Below are 15739 nucleotides of genomic sequence, written 5' to 3'. Positions count from 1 at the left end.
CTGGCACTCGCAGTGGTGTCTGGGCTTAAGTTTGCAAGTGAGGAGCCTCTCTGCACTCGCAGTGGTGTCTAGGCTTAAGTGTGCAAGTGAGGAGCCTCTCTGGCACTCGCAGTGGTGTCTAGGCTTAAGTGTGAAGGTGACAAGCCTCCCTTGCACTCACAGTGGTGTCTAGGCTTAAGTGTGCAAGTGAGGAGCCTCTCTGGCACTCGCAGTGATGTCTAGGCTTAAGTGTGAAGGTGACGAGCCTCTCTTGCACTCACAGTGGCGTCTACGCTTAAGTGTGCAAGTGAGGAGACTCTCTGGCACTCACAGTGGTGTTTGGGCGTAAGTTTGCCAGTGAGGAGCTTCTCTGGCACTCACAGTAATGTCTGGGCTTCGTGAATAGACAAGTGAGGAGCCTCTCTGGCACTTTCAGGGATGTCTGGGCTTAAGCGTGCAAGCAAGGAGCTTCTCTGGCACTCACAATGATGTCTGGGCTTAATGAGTGTGCAAGTGAGGAGATTCTTGGCACTCAAAGTGATGTTTGTGCTTAAGTGTGCAAGCGAGGAGCCTCTTTGGCACTCACAATGATGACTGGGCTTAATGAGTGTGCAAGTGAGGAGCCTCTCTGGCACTCACAGTGGTGTCTGGGCTTAAGTGTGCAAGTGAGGAGCTTCTCTGGGACTCACAATGATGTCTGGGATTAATGAGTGTCCAAGTGAGGAGCTTCTCTGGCACTCACAAGGATGACTGGGCTTAATGAGTGTGCAAGTGAGGAGCCTCTCTGGCACTCACAGTGGTGTCTGGGCTTAAGTGTGCAAGTGAGGAGCTTCTCTGGGACTCACAATGATGTCTGGGATTAGTGAGTGTGCAAGTGAGGAGCGTCTCTGGCACTCACAATGATGACTGGGCTTAATGAGTGTGCAAGTGAGGAGCCTCTCTGGCACTCACAGTGGGGTCTGGGCTTAAGTGTGCAAGTGAGGAGCTTCTCTGGGACTCACAATGATGTCTGGGATTAATGAGTGTGCAAGTGAGGAGCTTCTTGGCACTCACTGTGATGTCTGGGCTGAAGTGTGCAAGTGAGGAGCCTCTCTGGCACTCTCAGTAGTGTCTGGACTTAAGTGCGCAAGTGAGGAGCCTCTCTGGCACTCGCAGTGGTGTCTAGGCTTAAGTGTGAAGGTGACAAGCCTCTCTTGTACTCACAGTGGTGTCTAGGCTTAAGTGTGCAAGTGAGGAGGCTCTCTGGCACTCACAGTGATGTCTGGGCTTAAGTTTGCAACTGAGGAGCCTCTCTGCACTCGCAGTGGTGTCTGGGCTTAGTGTGCAAGTGAGGAGCCTCTCTGGCACTCGCAGTGGTGTCTAGGCTTAAGTGTGAAGGTGACAAGCCTCTCTTGCACTCACAGTGGTGTCTAGCCTTAAGTGTGCAAGTGAGGAGCCTCTCTGGCACTCGCAGTTGTGTCTAGGCTTAAGTGTGAAGGTGACAAGCCTCTCTTGCACTCACAGTGGTGTCTAGGCTTACGTGTGCAAGTGAGTAGACTCTCTGGCACTCACAGTGGTGTTTGGGCGTAAGTTTGCCAGTGAAGAGCTTCTCTGGCACTCACAGTAATATCTGGGCTTCGTGAATGTGCAAGTGAGGAGCCTCTCTGGCACTCTCAGGGATGTCTGGGCTTAAGCGTGCAAGCGAGGAGCTTCTCTGGCACTCACAATGATGTCTGAACTTAATGAGTGTGCAAGTGAGGAGATTCTTGGCACTCACAGTGATGTTTGTGCTTACGTGTGCAAGTGAGGAGCCTCTCTGGCACTCACAGTAATGTCTGGGCTTAAGTGTGCAAGCGAGGAGCTTCTCAGGCACGTACAGTGATGTCTAGGCTTCGTAAATGTGCAAGTGAGGAGCCTCTCTGGCTCTCACAGGGATGTCTGGGCTTAAGTGTACAAGTGAGGAGCCTCTCTGGCACTCACAGTGATGTCTGGGCTTAAGTGTGCAAGTGAGGAGCTTCTCTGGCACCCACAGTGATGTCTAGGCTTCGTAAATGTGCAAGTGAGGAGCCTCTCTGGCTCTCACAATGATGTCTGGGCTTAATGAGTGTGCAAGTGAAGAGCCTCTGGTACTCATAGTGATGTCTGGGCTTAAGTGTGCAAGTGAGGAGCTTCTCTGGCACGCACAGTGATGTCTGGGCTTAAGTGTGCAAGTGAGGAGCTTCTCTGGCATTCACAATGATGTCTGGGCTTAATGAGTGTGCAAGTGAGGAGCCTCTGGCACTCATAGTGATGTCTGGGCTTAAGTGTGCAAGCGAGGAGCCTCTCTGGCACTCACTATGATGTCTGGGCTTAATGAGTGTGCAAGTGAGGAGCCTCTCTGGCACTCACAGTGATGTCTGGGCTTAAGTGTACAAGTGAGGAGCCTCTCTGGCACTCACAGTGGTGTCTGGGCTTAATGAGTGTGCAAGTGAGGAGCCTCTCTGGCACTCACAGTGGTGTCTGGGCTTAAGTGTGCAAGTGAGGAGCCTCTCTGGCGCTCACAGTGGTGTCTGGGCTTATGTGTGCAAGTGAGGAGCCTCTCTGGCACTCACAGTGATGTCTGGGCTTAAGTGTACAAGTGAGGAGCCTCTCTGGCACTCACAGTCGTGTCTGGGCTTAATGAGTGTGCAAGTGAGGAGCCTCTCTGGCACTCACAGTGGTGTCTGGGCTTAAGTGTACAAGTGAGGAGCCTCTCTGGCACTCACAGTGGTGTCTGGGCTTAATGAGTGTGCAAGTGAGGAGTCTCTCTGGCACTCACAGTGATGTCTGGGCTTAAGTGTGTAAGTGAGGAGCCTCTCTGGCACTCACAGTGATGTGTGGGCTTGAGTGTGCATGTGAGGAGCTTCTCTGGCACTCACTATGATGTCTGGGCTTAATGAGTGTGCAAGTGAGGAGCTTCTTGGCACTCACTGTGATGTCTGGGCTGAAGTGTGCAAGTGAGGAGCCTCTCTGGCACTCTCAGTAGTGTCTGGACTTAAGTGTGCAAGTGAGGAGCCTCTCTGCACTCGCAGTGGTGTCTAGGCTTAAGTGTGAAGGTGACAAGCCTCTCTTGTACTCACAGTGGTGTCTAGGCTTAAGTGTGCAAGTGAGGAGCCTCTCTGGCACTCGCAGTGGTGTCTGGGCTTAAGTTTGCAAGTGAGGAGCCTCTCTGCACTCGCAGTGGTGTCTAGGCTTAAGTGTGCAAGTGAGGAGCCTCTCTGGCACTCGCAGTGGTGTCTAGGCTTACGTGTGAAGGTGACAAGCCTCCCTTGCACTCACAGTGGTGTCTAGGCTTAAGTGTGCAAGTGAGGAGCCTCTCTGGCACTCGCAGTGGTGTCTAGGCTTAAGTGTGAAGGTGACGAGCCTCTCTTGCACTCACAGTGGCGTCTAGGCTTAAGTGTGCAAGTGAGGAGACTCTCTGGCACTCACAGTGGTGTTTGGGCGTAAGTTTGCCAGTGAGGAGCTTCTCTGGCACTCACAGTAATGTCTGGGCTTCGTGAATGTGCAAGTGAGGAGCCTCTCTGGCACTCTCAGGGATGTCTGGGCTTAAGCGTGCAAGCAAGGAGCTTCTCTGGCACTCACAATGATGTCTGGGCTTAATGAGTGTGCAAGTGAGGAGATTCTTGGCACTCACAGTGATGTTTGTGCTTAAGTGTGCAAGCGAGGAGCCTCTTTGGCACTCACAATGATGACTGGGCTTAATGAGTGTGCAAGTGAGGAGCCTCTCTGGCACTCACAGTGGTGTCTGGGCTTAAGTGTGCAAGTGAGGAGCTTCTCTGGGACTCACAATGATGTCTGGGATTAATGAGTGTCCAAGTGAGGAGCCTCTCTGGCGCTCACAGTGGTGTCTGGGCTTAATGAGTGTGCAAGTGAGGAGCCTCTCTGGCACTCACAGTGATGTCTAGCCTTAAGTGTGCAAGTGAGGAGCCTCTCTGGCACTCGCAGTTGTGTCTAGGCTTAAGTGTGAAGGTGACAAGCCTCTCTTGCACTCACAGTGGTGTCTGGGCTTAATGAGTGTGCAAGTGAGGAGTCTCTCTGGCACTCACAGTGATGTCTGGGCTTAAGTGTGTAAGTGAGGAGCCTCTCTGGCACTCACAGTGATGTGTGGGCTTGAGTGTGCAAGTGAGGAGCTTCTCTGGCACTCACTATGATGTCTGGGCTTAATGAGTGTGCAAGTGAGGAGCCTCCCTGGCACTCACAGTGATGTCTGGGCTTAAGTGTACAAGTGAGGAGCCTCTCTGGCACTCACACTGGTGTCTGGGCTTAATGAGTGTGCAAGTGAGGAGCCTCTCTGGCGCTCACAGTGGTGTCTGGGCTTAATGAGTGTGCAAGTGAGGAGCCTCTCTGGCACTCACAGTGATGTCTGGGCTTAAGTGTGCAAGTGAGGAGCCTCTCTGGCACTCACAGTGATGTGTGGGCTTGAGTGTGCAAGTGAGGAGCTTCTCTGGCACTCACTATGATGTCTGGGATTAATGAGTGTGCAATGGAGGAGCCTCTCTGGCACTCACAGTGACGTCTGGGCTTAAGTGTGCAAGTGAGGAGCCTCTCTGCACTCACAGTGATGTCTGGGCTTAAGTGTGCACGTCAGGAGCCTCTCTGGCACTCACAGTTATGTCTGGGCTTAAGTTTGCAAGTGAGGAGCCTCTCTAGCACTCACAGTGATGTCTGGGCTTAAGTGAGTGTGCAAGTGAGGAGCCTCTCTGGCACTGAGCTTCTCTGGCACTCAAAGTGATGTCTGGGCTTAAGTGTGCAAGTGAGGAGCCTCTCTGGCACTGAGCTTCTCTGGCACTCAAAGTGATGTCGGGGGTTAAGTGTGCAAGTCAGGAGCCTCTCTGGCACTCACAGTGATGTCTGGGCTTAAGTGTGCAAGTCAGGAGCCTCTCTGGCACTCACAGTGATGTCTGGGCTTAAGTATGAAAGTCAGGAGCCTCTCTGGCACTCACAGTGATGTCTGGGCTTAAGTGTGCAAGTGAGGAGCCTCTCTGGCACTCACAGTGATGTCTGGGCTTAAGTGTACAAGTGAGGAGCCTCTCTGGCACTCACACTGGTGTCTGGGCTTAATGAGTGTGCAAGTGAGGAGCCTCTCTGGCGCTCACAGTGGTGTCTGGGCTTAATGAGTGTGCAAGTGAGGAGCCTCTCTGGCACTCACAGTGATGTCTGGGCTTAAGTGTGCAAGTGAGGAGCCTCTCTGGCACTCACAGTGATGTGTGGGCTTGAGTGTGCAAGTGAGGAGCTTCTCTGGCACTCACTATGATGTCTGGGATTAATGAGTGTGCAATGGAGGAGCCTCTCTGGCACTCACAGTGACGTCTGGGCTTAAGTGTGCAAGTGAGGAGCCTCTCTGCACTCACAGTGATGTCTGGGCTTAAGTGTGCATGTCAGGAGCCTCTCTGGCACTCACAGTTATGTCTGGGCTTAAGTTTGCAAGTGAGGAGCCTCTCTAGCACTCACAGTGATGTCTGGGCTTAAGTGAGTGTGCAAGTGAGGAGCCTCTCTGGCACTGAGCTTCTCTGGCACTCAAAGTGATGTCTGGGCTTAAGTGTGCAAGTGAGGAGCCTCTCTGGCACTGAGCTTCTCTGGCACTCAAAGTGATGTCGGGGGTTAAGTGTGCAAGTCAGGAGCCTCTCTGGCACTCACAGTGATGTCTGGGCTTAAGTGTGCAAGTCAGGAGCCTCTCTGGCACTCACAGTGATGTCTGGGCTTAAGTATGAAAGTCAGGAGCCTCTTTGGCACTCACAGTGATGTCTGGGCTTAAGTGTGCAAGTGAGGAGCCTCTCTGGCACTCACAGTGATGTCTGGGCTTAAGTGTGCAAGTGAGGAGCCTCTCTGGCACTGAGCTTCTCTGGCACTCAAAGTGATGTCTGGCTTAAGTGTGCAAGTGAGGAGCCTCTCTGGCACTCACAGTGATGTCTGGGCTTAAGTGTGCAAGTGAGGAGCCTCGCTGGCACTCACAATGATGTCTGGGCTTAAGTGTGCAAGTAAGGAGCCTCTCTGGCACTGAGCTTCTCTGGCACTCAAAGTGATGTCTGGGCTTTAGTGTGCAAGTGAGGAGCCAGTGATGTCTGGGCTTAAGTGTGCAAGAGTGAGGAGCCTCTCTGGCACTGAGCTTCTCTGGCACTCAAAGTGATGTCTGGGCTTTAGTGTGCAAGTGAGGAGCCTCTCTGGCACTCACAGTGATGTCTGGGTTTAAGTGTGCAAGTAAGGAGCCTCTCTGGCACTGAGTTTCTCTGGCACTCAAAGTGATGTCTGGGCTTTAGTGTGCAAGTGAGGAGCCTCTCTGGCACTCACAGTGATGTCTGGGCTTAAGTGTGCAAGTAAGGAGCCTCTCTGGCACTGAGCTTCTCTGGCACTCAAAGTGATGTCTGGGCTTTAGTGTGCAAGTGAGGAGCCTCTCTGGCACTCACAGTGATGTCTGGGCTTAAGTGTGCAAGTGAGGAGCCTCTCTGGCACTGAGCTTCTCTGGCACTCAAAGTGATGTCTGGGCTTAAGTGTGCAAGTGAGGAGCCTCTCTGGCACTCCTCCTCCGATACAAGCGCTCATTTCATGGGGGTCAGTAATCCTGATTAAGGCGTCAATGGGACCCTGCACTTTGATCAGAGCTGCAGCTTTTAAAGAAATATTTCACTGTATACCAAGCACACGTTTCTCCTGGTAAAACTTCGTGATGTTTATGCAGGGAAAATGGTGCAGCTCGGAATGGAGGAAATCATATCAGACTCTCACATCATACCTCATTTCGAGGTCAGGAATTTAGAACAACTAGAAAACGCCACTCCCCACCCTATCCGCAAGGCACCCCCACCCAATCCGCAGGCACCCCCACCCTATCCGCAGGCACCCCCACCCTATCCGCAGGCACCTCACCCTATCCGCAGGCACCTCACCCTATCCGCAGGCACCCCCACCCTATCCGCAGGCACCGGGTTTTACCACCCCGAATATTGCAGAATTCATGAGAAGCCACATTGGTCAGGTATGAGCTGGCTGCGATTGTAGCTCAGCAGGCCCTCCGGAGACGTTTAAGGTACAGGTAGGAGTGAGCGATTGCCGGTGGCCCCCGCCTTCTGAGGGGCCATTGGGAACGTGACTTTTTCTCTATTTTACTTTATCAATTTTTTACTTCTCATTCAATTGTGTTTGCAATCATACGGCTTGAATTAGTACACAATAGGTAATAAAATTCAATGTTGTCTGAAACAGGGGCCCCCTAAATATTTTCTGCACAGGGCCCCCCAATATTATTAGGACAACCATGAGCTCATTGGAAACGTCAAACCGTATCCGAGCTGGGTGAGGCTGCAGCTCCGGAGATCCCCAAGCATAACATTATTACCAAGCTGGCAGAATGTCAAGCCCCAGCTCCCACCCCAGTGCCAGGGAGTCTGCTGCGGGGCATTGCCTTAGGCACACACTGAATCTTCAAGTATCTTAATAAATCTGCAGTAAGGGTCCCCTGAAGGGTGCCTCAGCATTTACACAGATTTGAATAACCCTAATTCAGGGAAAGAGGGTAGCCTCCACATTTAACAAGGCATTCGTCTCGGCTTTCTCCTAGGAGGGATTGAACTATTAATCACCTGCGACCACCGTTCGAACTCCAACACCAGCCCTTGATTTCTGGGATGGGTAGGGAACAGCAGGTCCGTCCAGGGTCCAATAATTGTCCCCTGAGGAGCTCGGATGGGTGGAGATCACAGATACCTTCTGGTCTAGATAATCATTTTGCGAAGAGCTGGGATTGGCTGTGGGCACTGGTGGCACATGCACAATTAGTAATCGCAGATGAGCTGTGATGGACAAAGGGCACTCATTCCTCTTGATCTGATCTCTGAGGAGCTGTGAAAGGCAGATGGCGTACACACTTTATGGAGGCGCATGTGGGATCAAGGAGCAGGGACGGGCAGCACTTACCTTCTCTAGGCCCATGTTGTCCATGAAGAGCGATTCCATGTAACGTCCAAAGGACTGAAAGGCGAAGTCGGGGAGCGATCTGAGAGGGTTGTGGGATATCTTCAGGTCCTCCACCACCCTCAGCTTGCTCATGGCTGCCACCGGGTAGCTGCTAAGCTGGTTACCTTCGAGGTGGAAGATGGCCAGGTTCTCCACCTCATCCAGGGAGCCGGGCTGCATGGCGGTGATCTCATTGTTGGAGAGGTACAGCCAGCGAAGGTCCTTGGCTCCGGCAAAGGTGCCAGGCTTCAGCTCACGGATCTTGTTGCTGCTCAGCTGCAGTACGAAGAGGTTGATGAGCGGGGAGAAGATGCCTTTGGGAAGCTCCACCATCTTGTTGTGATCCATGTACAGGTACGTGAGCTCGGACAAGTCATCGAAAGCCCCTTGCTTGAGCGTGCTGATCTCATTGTTGGACAGGTAAAGATAGACCAGCTTGTTCAAGCCCCGGAAAGCCCCGCTGGCGATCTCTTTGATCTGGCTGTGCTGCAGGTGGAGACTCACCACCCCTTTCATCTCCTTGAAGGTGTTGGTGGCCAGCACTGGGAAGCTGTTCCTCTGCAGGCTCACGAGCAGGGTCTGGTCAGACACCTTGGGGACCTTCTTCAGCCCTGCTCCATTGCATATGACGTGCTGCTGTCCCCCCACAGGGCAGTTGCAGTTTTGGGGGCACGCCTGCAAGATGGGGATGGCCCATGACAGCAGAGTGAGCTTGAGGAGGAAGCTGGTGCAGTCCATGGTCAGCACTGAGAGGAGCTGCAGAGGGAGAAGAGAGGGAAAGTGTGCTGAGCTGTGAACACAGGGCTATTTATAATCGCATTTCAGAGCAGACCCAATCCAAAAACCACAAGCAGCAGCCAGACTCCTGCGTGCAGGCGGCACATTTTGGGAGCAGAGTGTGAAATTAACCCCAGTGCAACCAAATAGAGATGTTCTGGACCGGAGACCAGTTATATTGGGAGGAGGAGGGAAAGGCTGGGGAGTCAGGGTCATGTAACAGGGTAGAGAGAGAGCAGGAGGGAGGGACTGATGTACACCTGGGAGTCTGGACTTCACCTCCAGCCAGCCCTTTGTATTTGAATATAGTCTTGCAGTCAGTGCAAATGTATTATAGTTGCTGCAATTTCGTCTTCGGCCTTCAGCAGTGTTCTCTTAAATTATTTTGCTCTGTGTGTGGTACCAGAACATATCTGTGCATGCTTTTCTCGTCTGTGTGTGCAATGTAAGGGAGTGATGAACTACTGTGCTAGTGACCGTGGTGAGTGTGCTGTCACGTCTGAAGGTTGTAGGAGTGCTGTGAGGCCATACAGAACTCATTAAAATACTACACAAATGTCAAGTAACAGTAACAACCAGGGGCCGGATTACAGAAGTACCCGGGGGTCCAATGGGCATGTTTGCCCTCTATGTGCATCCCGGGGCACTTTGGTATTACAGAAGGGGCCGCAGACGCGTGTGCTGCCCCTTCTGGAATACAAATAGCGATAGCGCTGGCACACATGTAGCGCCAGCGCTATCTCAAGATGGCATTCCCTCATTTGAATGAGGGTGTGGCCCCATGCAAAGGAGGGAATCTCTTTACCTCTGTGCCCGCGCCGCATTATGGATGTGGCCACAGAGGCAAAGAAGCTGTCAGGAGGTTCACTGACAGTGCGCCATAAAAACGTGGCACACTGCCAGTGCACCTCTGATGCAGCCCCCTGGTGGGTGTCGGGGGCCCATGGTCCTCCATACATCCCTTTGCACGTGGGTGCAGTCACTCTTTGCACCCTCCTGCAAAGGGGATCTCTTCCCCCCTCTTAAAAGTGCAGGTGGGTGCCACCTTCACAGTGAAACACGGAGCAGATGCTTCAAAGCCGCTCGGTATTGCACTTGAATGCGCTGCCCCCAGGGCAGCACAAGATCGCGGCTACTCTATGCACAGCGCATTCAACTTTGGAGAGTGCACTTTCCCTGTTTGCGCCTGACGCACCAATTTGAAGGTGAGCCATGGCGCAAACAGTGAAGGTGCACGCTGTATGCTTAATTACAGTGGGAAAACTGTTGCAAAAACACTTTGGAGTTAAATAAATCCCAATATCACGGGGGGAGGAGCCAAGATGGCGATCGGGATGGCTGCGTAACCGCTCGGCTCCGTGAGCCTCCTCACCCCGCGCACACATCCTGGCACTTATCCTGAGCTGCAACGGCATCTACATGTAGGCGAAGAGTCGCTTTCACTTACCGCTTGCTCCTGAGGCTTCTGCTTGCTGCGGACCCGTTGGAGTGTCCCTGACAGTTTTGAGGCCTTCGTGGAGCTGGGTCCGGGGTCTCGAGTGCGGGGAGTGGGGTTACGGTCCCATGGAGTATTGGCGCCTCTCGGACCGCCCGGTTCGGCTGGACCCGCCATATTGTACTGTCTGCCGATTGCCGAATGGCCATATGTGGGTGCTATTGATAGAGGAGGCCAGGGATGATATCGTCTGGGATATGATGGAACACATTGTCGGCTGCCGGTGTTTTGGTGGGACACTCCACGGGGATGATACCGATTGACTATATGATTCTTACTACTGTGGCTCTTCTGACTTTGCTTCTGCTGTATACAGTGCGCGATGGGGGAGGGGGGGGCCGGGTGGTCTGCTCGATGGCCCTTCTCCGTATTTTTTCCTTTCTTTTTCTTCCTCTTTCTTCTATATTTCGGGTCTCTTTTAGGGCGATAGGCACGCTGCTGGGGGGGGTAGGCCGTAGCCTTCTGCAGGGGTGCAGGGTGGGGGGTAGGGGGGAAGTGGGTTGTTTCTTTGTCCTTTCTTTGTCTCTATGGCCCTTTGCTTCGTCTTTATCTCGGTGTCGTCGTCTTCATGTTTCCTACAATCTGTTTTGTTTTTAAGGGTTGGGGTGCCGACTCGCCATGCCGTGTATGTGTGGTTTACTTTGATCCTGATTCGTATGCCTTGCCCCCGTGTCCTTCATTGTGTTCGCACTCATTCCGGGGTTCTGTATCATGTTGCTATTGTAGGACCGTGTGTGACTGTCTGGCACTTCTTCTGATGTTTTTACGATTTAAATTTTTTTTTTCTTCATTGTGAAATTGACTTTCTTCAATCCTGTATTTTACGATGTACGCTTCATACGAGTTATATCCTGTATACTTGCCTGCCCCGGCTTATCGACCGCTGTTTCTTTTACATTGCTATGCTTACCTTGCGACTTGCTTAGCGGCCGGCCGGGATGGTTGTAGGCCCATACTTGTATTGCTGTGAAATGCGAATAAAGGTCTTTAAAAAAAAAATCCCAGTATCACGCAGTGAGTTAAACAGTTGCTGCTCACATAAATGTTGAATCGCAGGTCAGGAGTTTTCATCTAGAGCAAAGCTGACTTAGCCTTCTATCCGTGCAAGGGCAAGACATCGAGTATCATAAAACTGAGTATTAATCATATGTGTTACTTACAGCACTTGGGAATAGCAGTTGTCTTGTATATAGCACTACATATCAAAAACGAATTATTACCTCGTTACCCAAATTAAAGAGCTGAACCTCTGAAAAGATATTGTAGAAGAGCAGTTTGGAATTACGTCCATGCAACACTGATCCAGGTAATCGGGTGAGGTGGATCTTAAAAGCCTTTGCACCAACTCAACGGCGTTTACATTTCAAAATCAGTAGAAACTCCCTGAACAATACCAATTCCGACACCCAGAGAACAGCAGAACAAAGAGCAACTCCTGGAATTGATCAATAAGTGATTGTGCAAATCCTTATCATGAGTTGGGTTGGTCTGTGACGGAGATCTAGCACCGGTTGAAAGATTGTGATGGAAGTCTTCGGTGGCCATAGAATCACCTGGTTGACCACCTACTTGGTCCGTGGATATCTGGTACAGAGCACTATCTGACACTTGTGAGACTAAAGTAGACATTTTATGACAGACCTTAATTTATCAAAATAAAATCGTAGTAACTATGAGCGTTGTACAAGAATGGCTTGGAAAATAGAGTACTGCAATTGAGACATGCGCCACAAGGTTTGTTGCATGTTCCTTTGCAACATCAGTTGTCAAGAGAATGCAAAATATATTTATTCAGGCGGGCTGCTCTCCAACTTATATAAAGATTAATCCAAGGCATGTAGGCAATTATGTTTGGTTTGATTATATGTAGTGATGTATTAAAGGTGGGCAAGCCAGAAAATTCTTAAAGTGAGCCAGACCATGGGTATGCCTTGGCCCTAAGAGCAATAGTATTCGCTGATTAGGAAGAGATAGTGATTCCAGTGGATAATATAAAGGATATATGGTAATACCAATTCACATTGGCAATTACTGCTGGTTCGGGGATGCTGAAAGAGAAGACGTTCATACACAATTCAAATAGAAGACCAAATACTATTTAAGCAAATTTTGAAAATATATTTGAAAATACAACTTCGGCGTGCTCAGTGTCTCAAGTGAACATAGACCTTTGTCATCCAGCAGCAAGAGACCCACCAGGGCGGTTCTCTTTGAAGACTGGATGCAAATCTACTGATCACGAGTTGCGGGTGATGTGGATGGCCCACACTTCCGCTTGAGAACAGACACGGCGAACTTCTACTTTGCGCAGTGACATAACATGCCCGCACCTCTCCATATTGTTTTCCATGACGTGTCCATCATTACACGCTCCGGATATCTGCCAGTGTTTCCCCTTTCCCCCCTCACTGGGTGCCCAGCTGGACCCTATGTGAGTACCAATGAATTCCTTTTCCTCACTTGGTTGTTGAGCACTAAAATCAGTCTGGCTTAATCGCATTACGTTTCAAGTGTCCCCTATCCTTAGGTCCTGATGAGACCATCCCATTGCTCACGAGATTGAAACGCAGTTGACTCGCATTGTAAACGAATCATTTCTATTCTCTGTTGTATAACCATAAAGTTCTAACTAAACATTCTGTATCGCATAATGATTGTTTCGATGTACCGAGTTATATGTCCTAATTTGTCACCCAATATGTGTTAGTTCTACGTTCACCAGTGCTTGGTCGTCTATTTGCATTGTTTATGAACATCTTCTCTTTCAGCATCCCTGTACCAGCAGTAATTCCCATTGTACATTGGTATTACCAAATATCCATTCTATTATCCACAGGAATCACTGTCTCTTCCTAATATAGTATATACCCTGGTTCCTAGTAAATGTAAATGTAGTATACTTGTAAAGCGCACAGCTGCCCCAGCAACGGGGCGTCCCGGCGCTGTATAACTCTGGGGAACCCATCCTGGCTTTCCCTGTGGGATGGTCCCTTGCTGGGAGTCCCCAAGGTGGAGCCAGGCATCCCCGGAATTGGTGGGGCTGTTGTGGAGATTAGGCAAGCTAATGCCCAGAGTTGCCGAGTGGAACCCCTGATTAGAGTAAGCACCGAAACGAGAATTATGGAGTCCGCTGACCAAGGTCCACGACCCTGCCGCGTCGGGAATTGAACCCTGGTCCCAGGCTGACTTCTGCTCTCAGGCCTGCCGCCTCTAACCAGTGAGCCACACTACTCCATAGTGAGTAGGGTTTCCTGGTCTTTTGAACACGAAAGTATTAGCTGAGCCATCTAAAGAAGTAGCATGCAAATTACATCACAAACATAATGTATAAATATGATAAAGATTCTTTAAAATTAAAAAATATATTTCTTCAGCATTTAAAAACCTTTACATTTAATACAATAGCAGTGGTTCTTAACCTTTTGACTTCTGTGGACCCCTTATTAATCGTTACTTGAGCCCATGGACACCCACTCAATCATTATTGGAATCAGGGGACCCCCCGCCCACTGAGTCATTAGTGGAAGCAGTGTACCCGGGCCTAAGCATTTTTAATGATTTGAGCCACAAAATAATACACAAAAAATACAGAAACATGAATTCATCAAACAAATGTACAAATTATTAAATATTGTTTCTAATTTGTAAACAAATGTAGAAGAAGCAAATTTTACTTTAATGGGAAGATTGAAGCCGTTCTAAATGTGATTGATAGATTTCTGTTTGATGCACTTGCACTTCTCCTACGAATCAAGAACTAACTTCTTTTTTAGCCTCCAATTTCAATTCCCTTCACATTTACAGAATGTTTTACATTTTTCATTCTACTACTTTATTTGGATACACTTTATTAATCTTGTAATATTATTTAATTTTCTAAGCAGTTGCTGACACCCTGGGTAGGCTTTGTCGACCCCCAGGGGTCTCTGGACCACTGGTTAAGAACTACTGCCATAGATGATATCACTGTATTGAGTGAGCTTTATTGAAAGTATTCCTTTTCAAACATAAACTTAGAAATATTCAAGAACACTGCTGTACCCTGTCAATGATGCCATCGGTCAAACTCATCAAGTTAAATAAAACTGACACGTTATCTTTAAAAAGTTATAAGAAAAATACTCTTACGTGAAAATGAAGGCAGGGTACCAATTTATATCTATTGCGCTGGTTTTCCCTTATGTGACGTATGGTTTCTACCACTTCTAATGAAAACACTCTGCAGAGGGATTATTGTCCATTGCAGTGGGAGGTGTGGGCTCTGCATTTGTTACTGTTTGTGAAAAGGTCAGCTGTTGTCATGCAGGATACCCCTCGCTCAGCCTGGACTCTGTGAACATAAGGAGTGAGTCTTTGGAGCAGCCATCCTCGTTCACAGGAGGCTGGGTTAGGTGTTGCAGCACAAAGATGTTATGAATGGCAACCTTTTAACAATACTTGTATTATTGCTGATTAGGAGAAATGAGAGGTAGCCCTAAACTAGCAGGAGCCTATCCCTGAAGCCTTTAATGCAGCATGTCCTGATGGCCTGAAAGGCAGGAAGGAGGCACTTAGGCAGGCGCGGCACAGATCATCAGTAACTAAACCTTTGTTAGCGACTGTGTTATCAATTTGGTGAGATGTGTCCACCATCTTGGATTGGTAAATAAAAAATGAAAGCAAATGTCACATGTGTCATTTCACTTGTGCACGTAAGCGTTCTGACTTGAGCGCACACATACATCATCATGCATACCGGTGCCAGTGGAATGATTCCAGCATTGATTCTGTCATCACACTTTTTGTTTGTTTACTGTTTTTTTAACCATGCTGCACAGCTTCGGGGAAAAAAGCCAAACTCTGTAGAGCATTACCAAACGGTATTGGCAAAGCGTATAGGTCTCAAAGGTGAGAGCTGTTGGCTTTGTTTTACCAGTATTGGCAAACCTAATAGATCTGGCTTTACTGTGATAAACAGCATTTGTGCCTGCCTGTGGTAGCACATTAAAGCCTTAAAACCAGGCTTAGATCCAACGGCTAGCCTGGAGAGAAAATAAATGTTGTACTGTATAAAGAGACGCTCTGAAGTGACAGCAAGGTAGCATGATAATCCATTGCCAATGTAGAAATCGAAGGTTAGTGCATCATTCTGCATTGATCTCTCATTACAACACTAGGTGGAACAGTGTTAGTCTAGCTTCTGTCATTAAGAAATGCATGATGTGAGAACTACCCCTCCTTCACTTCTAGGAGAGTAGAGGCAACAGTAAGATGGAAACACTGCTAGGAAGCCACAGAGCTCCTATGCCCTCTTTACCTGCAAGAACATCTTAAGTATTTTGGGAACCCACGTGATACTTATTTTGGGGATCAGGAGCTACTGGGCCCAACTGTGGGCACTGAGGCCTTTTATTACTGATGTCCTGGGGCCCGACCTACTATGGATCCTGAGCAACTGGGCCAAGTACTTCTTCAGCACTTGACTGGCAGTGGTAGCGCAGATCGAACAGTCCAAGGCTTCTCGCGAGGGGAGGTAGACCCAGGAAGGTGTACACAGGCTCC

At 49.5% G+C, this 15739-nt stretch overlaps 2 protein-coding genes across 3 annotated transcripts in view; one reads left to right on the top strand and one right to left on the bottom strand.

Annotated features, from left to right (window-relative positions):
- The window catches only part of CHAD (chondroadherin), a 62160-nt gene extending 53483 nt beyond the window's left edge, over positions 1-8677 (bottom strand). For both annotated transcript variants that reach the window (XR_013598814.1, XM_078654458.1), the window contains exon 1: positions 7888-8677. Coding sequence is in view for 1 of the 2 variants with exons in the window: in XM_078654458.1 (XP_078510584.1) it covers positions 7888-8664 (777 nt within the window). In the remaining variant the exon portion in view is untranslated. The remainder of the gene's footprint in view (positions 1-7887) is intronic.
- Positions 1-15739, top strand: part of ACSF2 (acyl-CoA synthetase family member 2) — a 795127-nt gene that overhangs the window by 597536 nt on the left and 181852 nt on the right. The gene's annotated exons all lie outside the window — the stretch shown is intronic.

This window comes from Lissotriton helveticus, chromosome 7 (assembly GCF_964261635.1).
Source record: "Lissotriton helveticus chromosome 7, aLisHel1.1, whole genome shotgun sequence".
Lineage (NCBI taxonomy): Eukaryota > Metazoa > Chordata > Amphibia > Caudata > Salamandridae > Lissotriton > Lissotriton helveticus.
This window is presented reverse-complemented; position numbering and strand designations above follow the sequence as displayed.